The 7,986-nt window shown below is 39.2% G+C and overlaps 1 protein-coding gene across 1 annotated transcript in view; it reads right to left on the reverse strand.

Annotated features, from left to right (window-relative positions):
- Nucleotides 1–7,980, reverse strand: part of tesk2 (testis associated actin remodelling kinase 2) — a 21,914-nt gene extending 13,934 nt beyond the window's left edge. The window contains exons 1-4 of the mRNA XM_020586139.1: nucleotides 7,925–7,980; nucleotides 7,142–7,261; nucleotides 3,449–3,570; nucleotides 1,248–1,296 (exon numbers count right to left, since the gene is read on the reverse strand). Coding sequence (XP_020441795.1) covers nucleotides 1,248–1,296; nucleotides 3,449–3,570; nucleotides 7,142–7,261; nucleotides 7,925–7,948 — 315 coding nt within the window. The 5' untranslated portion in view covers nucleotides 7,949–7,980. The remainder of the gene's footprint in view (nucleotides 1–1,247; nucleotides 1,297–3,448; nucleotides 3,571–7,141; nucleotides 7,262–7,924) is intronic.
- Between the last annotated feature and the right edge of the window lie 6 nt (nucleotides 7,981–7,986).

Here is a 7,986-nt window from a genome sequence, read left to right on the forward strand (position 1 = left end):
TTTTTTTAATTCTGTCTCTCAGAGTGGGAATGCACCTACAATGTGAATTTCAGACCCCTCCATGATTTCTAAGTGGGAGAACTTGCAAAATCGCAGGGTGTTCAAATACTTCTGTTCCTCACTGTATATTCTAAAGCATCTGTTAAAATATTTACAACAATCACTTTGCAGCTACTGTAGACTGTGTGTGTGTGTGTGTATATATGTATGTATATATAATTTGGTATATTAAGATGTGTTCTCTTATGAAACTGCAGAAAGCTGGTGTTTGTCTTTGTCAAGGCTACAATAAGCGCATTCACTGTGCAGCACAACTGTGTAATCAAACACATGTGTGTGCTTCAGGAAGGTTCTTTGTTTTAATGTTAATAGTGTGTTTATTCTTTGAGGGGGTGAATTCTGTGTTTTAAACTATTTGTCCACACTTACGTAGTATATTTTTGACCACCACATGTCCAGTATGTTCAAATAAAAGGATGTATCTTGAATCACTTGCTGAAGTGTACATATGCACATGTATGAATGTGCATTTTTGTGCGGCTTATGTGTTCAGGTTAAATTGTACTGTACTGTTTGTACTGTACCCCTCCTTGCTCTTCCAAATGAAAAGGATTAGACTGGACCTTCAGTTCAACTAGCTTTCTCATTAAGGAGCTATGTACATTAACTGCTTATCAAGCACTTTCTGGGACTAATTAATTATTATCACAACCACAGAGTCATCTCTCTCCTTCTCTTCCTCCCTCTCACACACACACAAGCACAAACACACACACACAGATGAACATACACAGGTTAAATATAGGCTATGTGCAGCCTGATAATATTGCACACTGTAAGCCTAATGGTGTGTGCTCTAACATTAAGCATCTGTGGAGACTTTTATGAGCTGCCTGTATCAAATTCCACCCTCCCCTCTCCCACACACATAGCCTAAGTGTTGTGTATACCTAAAACATTCAGATCTTCTAGATTTCTGTAATTATAGGCTGCTGAGCTGTGTTGCGTTTATGGATGACATGTCGTTCTTGAAAATAGGAGGAACATACCGGTATGCAAAAACACACTTGTATATGTTCCTGCTATTTTCAGGTGAACAACATGGGTCTCTGTGCTCACATTCTTACACAGGCACAAGACATACTGTAATCACACCAGTGTACGACCTTTCATTTGTGCTAATATATCAGTAGCTTGTACAGAAAAATGTGAATGTGAAAACTGTGTGTCTGTAAGTGATCCCCTACCTCAGTCAGAGCGTGAAGCTGGCCCTCATGGACACACACTCCCTTGAACCTACATTATCACAGAAGAAATGCTAAATTAAGGTGTTGTTGAATACTGGTCTCATAAAGTCAACATTTAAAAAGAGTACATGTTAGAATTTGACTACAAATAATTAAAGATTAATTAATTAACACTGGGGGAAAACATTACATACACATTTTTAGCTTATCTTAGTTTAATCACTTGCTATATAGGGACACAAAACACTTGAATGGCCTTTTCTGGTGTGAGCAAACATAGAAAACAGAAACAGTGAGTAAGAAAACATTAAAATTCCACCAGGAAAGACCAGACAAGTAATCATTGTGAAAGTGTTTACTTGTCTGGTTATTATTTTCCTGTTAACTATCATTGTGAAAGTGTTAGTTAACAGGAAAATAATAAGGGCTCAACTGCATCACCTGCATTCCATCCACTGTCCCCTCTATCTTGCCTATCAGTCTCTTTAAACTGCCATGTTTTTGCTTTATGATAGTTTTTCCACTATTTTTTTTTTTGTGAGTTTAACAATCTTCACAAGCCCAAGAGGCTGGAAAATATTCTTAACCCAATGACAACCATGTACTTCGACTAAAGTGAAGCATGTGTGTGTGTGCACTGTGCAGAGCAACATATGCACCAACTGAATCATGAGGCCTAGTAATTCTAGAGGCAATCAAAAGGTCAACTTTGTGGGTCCTTGTTGGACTTAGGCTAACAATGACCTCCTCAGTGTCTGCTCGTTAACACATAGACACACACAATCCATGAGGCATGGCCAACAAAGATGCAATTGTAATCAACACTATGCATGTGTGTGTATGCACACAGATATTTATGCATGTATGTGCATGTTCATAGACACACACTCTCCACCCACTAGTCCAGAGCTCAGAATGTGAATATGATAGAAGAATAGAAACAACAACAGCAGCAGCAGCAGCACTATTCTGGGGCTTCACAGTGAATGTTTCTTTAAATTGCTTGGATCCAGTTTCCCCACATACCCCACAAAGTATAAAGCACAGTTTTATTTATCTGACCTTTTGCCTTCGTTTTGCAAAAAGAAAGAACATTAGATGAAAAAACATTTCACGTTCAAGTCTGAACAACAAAAAAACAAAAAGACAATTTAATCATTACAGTTTTAGTAAATGCATCAGACAAGTCTGCATCTATCACTGGTTTAGTCTCAAGATTGGACTGCCTGTGCTTTGAGTATCAAGGTATAAGCCAACCAGCTCTCTCACAAAACACAGTTAGTATTATACAGCATGTATAAAAGCTGTTTGCTGTAGATGGTTTCTGCAAAGTATAAGTCCAAAAAATTTGAGTCAACACAAAACACACAACATAAAGTGTCACTTGAGGACCACAGATCCAGGTGTAAAGGGTTAGACAAATCATTGATCAGAGTCTCAAAAAAAAAAAAAAAAACCATGGTTGTTCACAGCCTGATGCCGCTCCTTTGCTTTCCCCTTTAGGCAGCTGCTGTAGCTGCAACAGGAGCTAGCATTTTGAAAATCCATTGTTAATAGGTTCTGTGCTTGACACAGTTTCTAGAAAACCCAAAGGAAGCAGGACACAACCACAGACTCAAGTGCAAGTGAGAGAAGATAAAGGTAAGAGGTAAATGCAGAGGCAAACAGTGTGAGAAAATATATATTACCAAAGAGACCAGTGTTAGAGGAAATAAAATGTGAGACATTATCTGTGAGGAAATAATGGGGATTTACCCTTTACTTATTATTAGCAGTTCCTAAGTGACCTAATATCTTAAGCCTTAAAATAAGCCTATTGTGAATGTATGAAAGTGAGCTTGTTCCAAGATACTGGCACCTTACTGCTAAATGTCATATAATAAACTGATACATAACAGGCTTTTTGGATTTGACCATTCAATGGACTAAAGGAACTCATAACCAACAGGACTAATCGGTTTCTTATACCAGGGGGAATCACATTTCACTAAGTAGCTCCTGTTATATGACAACATATAATAAAAGTGGAGATTAACCATATTATGTTGCTAATTTTGTTTTATACATTACATTAATAAGGCTTTCAAGTTGGTTTCTGGTGGTTCTTCCCCATAGAACAAAATAAAATTCAAAATAATAACCCCATTTTGTAAGTCAGGCTTAAAGTTTTTTTTATAATGATTATTTATTGTGTAACCAACCTGAGTATGTTTGGATGTGAAAGCCGGTTCATTAGTTGGACCTCTCGCAACATGTTTGCTCTGTTGCTGCTGAGCTTGTTCATCTTAAGAGCCATAACTTGGTCTGAGGCTCGATGACGTACCTGTAAAACAGTAAAATGATGCCACATGTCAACATGCTGCAAATACAACCAAACAATGACTTAATCCCAGTATCGGGGCTATAATAACTGGCTGCAAAAGCTGAGACTGCATAAAGCTTTAAATTAACACAATTTCTAGAACTTTCAGCTTGGTTCACTGAACAGTTTGAAACACTGCTATTCTACAGTGGTTATGTGAAAAAACATATCTGGCTTGTGTAGCAAGAAAAGAGAGGAAGTAAAAAAGGAAGGCAGCATATAAATGAGAAGTGAAATGAGGTTAGCCACTGCTGACCAGCCATGACAGAGCATATGTGTGAGGCCAGAGCTGCACAATCCATTTTGCATTATTGTGCACTGGGATTTTAGTTTCCATCTAACTGCTAGAAAGTGGTGGCATCATCATCTATCCTTCCATGGCTGGGTGGAGCCTTTCTCAGCATGCCTTGAGTGATATACAACAGGTGTATTGAAATAATCTTGTTTCTCAAGACTAGGAAACAATTTTGTTGCCATTGTCTGGTTACATTAAATCCCAAGTAGCTATGGTTTCACAATTAAAACATAATGACAAAACTGAAAAAACTGGGACAATTATTTAAAACACTGTCTAAATGATGTGTGGTAGCAAAAAGAAGAAATGATAGATAGTCTTCACACGTGCTTCACATCCTTTGTGACTAAGGATAAGCAGTGTTGTGTGAAAAATCTTCTAGAAGAGCACTTACCGCATTTCATCTCTGTACTGAGCCCATAATACAACACAAACTATTTCTTGCAACAAATGTTAGTTACTATTAAACACAGGGAGCCCCATGCTGCATGCTTATCACTGCCTCATTAGCCTCTTTGAAACAGAATGGTGCCCTTAATCTTCACACCACAGGTTTCAGATACCACAATGCAGTACATTAATTACCAAGAACTTAAGTTCTTCTGAATACACTCACACATGCAAGCAAATAGGAAATATCAACCTGCAAACCACAGAAGGCAGCACACCGCATAACTGCTGCAAACTGATCTATCTATACTTGCTTGTTCACTTCCTGAAAGAAGATATTTAGACCATGATGCAGGCTTTAATAAAGTGGTTTGAAAAGACAGACAGCCTTCAGCAATAAAGAGGCTATTCAAACATTACCAAGATCGCCAGACAGGGAATATAACACAGGAAAAAATTTGCAAGTGTCATACATACATGCAAAACAGAGCCCACTCAGTATGAGAGCTATGGCATTATAAATCAACATCGTGACCATTTTAAACTACACCACATAAAATGGGAAGTTTAAATACAGCTAATGTACACAAATAATATGCCAAGATGTGCGGAAACAAAAGTAATATATGATTAGATACTGTACGATTAACTACGTATCATTAGACAAGCATTATGGTACATGATTTGGAGACAGAAATTCTTGTTAGGACAACCCTGAAAACATGGTCCCAAAGAGACTATAAGAGCCATATTCACTACAATAGTGGGCAGCTTTATATCATCTTCTAACAATGGCTCTTTGACCCTCCTACATCATCATAGCCACAGTACACTGGTGACACAATGGATGGGCAGTGTCACTTACAGCAGGAAAGGAAACAGACAGATTGGACAAAGTCAATAGAGATTACATAGGAACCATTAAAAACAAAGGTCAGTGAGATATACTGCTAGACAAAACAGGCTCCATACTGAATATGTAATCATCTCTAAAGGTTACCAACAGTACCTACAGTACATCGCCTAGTAGAAAAACTACACAGAATCATGCAGACTGGTTCGGTTTTGGGGAGCCCTCTGTGTTTGCTCCTCTGTCTGTCCGCACGTCGTACAGACACAAAAATCTCTCTGTTCAAGTTCAAAAGGAGGGCCCTGGCTATAAGAGCTGACAGTCTCCACCACAGGACAGCAGGAACAACAGATGGCCACTCTTCTGAAGGCCTCCTCCCCCACATCCGTCTGTCCTCTTCCGACCCCCGATTCCTCACTCTTCACATCCCCCATCTGCATTTATTCCTGATCCCCATCTTTCTTCTTTGCACTGTGGACTCCAACACACTGTCATCAGCAGTCCTCTCCTTCACCCATATCATTCTCCTCCACCATTCTCCTTTCTTTCTCCACTCTCCTCTCTGATCTTTTCACCACTGCTTATTTCTGGGAAACATATTGTAACCATAATGTCTTTCTCCTACAAACCCTTTCTTAATTTTGTCCACCTCCTCCCAACTCAAGCTCTAGCAAACCCGTAAATCACTCTCATCCAAAACTCCCCTTCGTCTCCTCGTCTGCCCACATCTCGTGTACTCAGTAAACTCATAAAACCTCCACCAAACCCCATTTTTCATCCCCTTCTACAGTCTATCCACCATTACAAGCTTTTTCCCCTCTTGCTTCTCCTCCACTGTCACCATTAATTTCACCACCCTTTCATTCCTGTCTCTCATCATTAAAACTTGACTCAGTATGCTGACATTTCCTCTACTTCATTACCACTTTCATCTCTCTCCTACCTATGGATTCCTTTCTCACAGAACATAAAATATTAGTTACAGGAATTTCCCAAGAGGCTTAGGGGGTGCCTGGCAAAATGGAATTTCTTTTGGGAGCAAGATGTTTACAGTGCTGTTGCTATTAAATTACAATTTGAGTCAATTAATAATGAGTATTACCTATCACAGAACCACAATGTGATATTTAGCCTACATGTTCTTAAAGAATAAAGCTACAACAATACACACATCTTTAGCCAGTTTAACCCAGACATGCTAGACAACGTACAGCCTCCATCATAACCTGTCCAAACAGCTCATTGCTGCTTAAACCGGGTGGTCATACCCATTTCACACACTAATTTAAGCTGTAAATGTGGCCATCACTCACTGAAACTGCTGGCTGCTGTTTATTTGTGTTGCTCTTTAGTTCACTCATTTGCAGTGCTGTGCATTATGAATAAGCTCCACTGTTTCCACAGCCCACAGTCAGTTGTTTTTGACAGCTGGCATACCCAGGACACTATGGGTTACAATGAACAAAGGACTTTATAAGGCTAATAAAAAAAAATCTATTAAAATATGTCTTGATTTTCTCCAATACAGACATTTAAAATCAGCTTGGATCATCAATGAATCACATGCACGACATTCAACCATCACCAACAGCTGTCAGACACTATCAGCAGTACTGTTAATCAGCCCAACCCCAAGTTACAGCCTGACAAGAGAGAGACACTGTGGAAACTGAATGTCACACCAGTTCACCAGTGCAATAAAGATATACTATTACACAGATGTGCAATAAATGGCATATTACTGTGAAGACATAATGAAATTCCAACATATGCAGTATGTGGGCCATGAAAGCTTGTCTGGCTTATTATAAAACAGTCCAGATGGATGCATGAATAGAGGTGTGAAATAAAAAGATACAGGAACAAAACAAAGTGATGGAAAGGAGCAAAGATGAAATTGAGCAGGGCAGAAGAAAGCCAGGAACAGACTGGTGGATGCCTAATAAATATAAATAAAAAAACCATAAGAAAACAAGTAGTAACTGATCGTCACCCACCTTGAAGACATCAGAAAAGAATCCAGAGCCAATCCACTCACAGGTGAAGTCATCAAGGCGTGTAAGACAGGAGAGGCCACTGATGAGGGCTCTGTAGGACGATGGCCAGACCCTGCCCACCTGAAAAAGAAGACTAACTGATGTGTATGCTGTAGAACCACTGCTACAACTTTGTTTGCACAGAGAGAGAGACAGAGGTACACAGATATCGATTTTCTCAGTCATGACTTCGAAAAGGAATCACACACTAGACAGTTGAGCACATATAGAGGCTTTCTGTCACTCAGTAACCCCTCAAACTAATTTGCACATTGAAGATAGACAGAGGTGCAAAAAAGTATGTCAAATGGTTGGTATATTGGCATGGATAACATGAGCCATCAATCCATAACCCCAACAATCTCTAACTTCAAATTAAATATAATCATTTTCAATTTAATGCCAATACCTGACAAAACATAACCACTTTTAATCATATGCCTAAAACTCATCTTTCTGATTTTGTAGGCCAATCAGTGCTTCTGTCAAAAACTCTGATCAGATCCAAATTTCCACCAGAATGGGGTAAAAGTCAGTATGGGACCTGAATAAACTGCACCGTAACTTAAAGTATCACTGATTTCATCTTCTGACAGTCGACAACAACAATAAAGTCTGTGTAGTTTATCTTATTTCAACTGATCCAGGCTGCAGCTGAGTTAGCCAGTAGGAACCTGACAGGAATACTGTAATGTATGATCTGCTCCTATGAAATAGGAGACAAGTCTTCAAAACAAGACTGACCTGTTGAGGTGGGCCCATGCCCATCTCACCTAGCCCTACACCTCCGATACCGTCTCTGTCCT

The sequence above is a fragment of the Monopterus albus genome, unplaced genomic scaffold (assembly GCF_001952655.1).
Source record: "Monopterus albus unplaced genomic scaffold, M_albus_1.0 scaffold396.1, whole genome shotgun sequence".
Classification (NCBI taxonomy): Eukaryota; Metazoa; Chordata; class Actinopteri; order Synbranchiformes; family Synbranchidae; genus Monopterus; species Monopterus albus.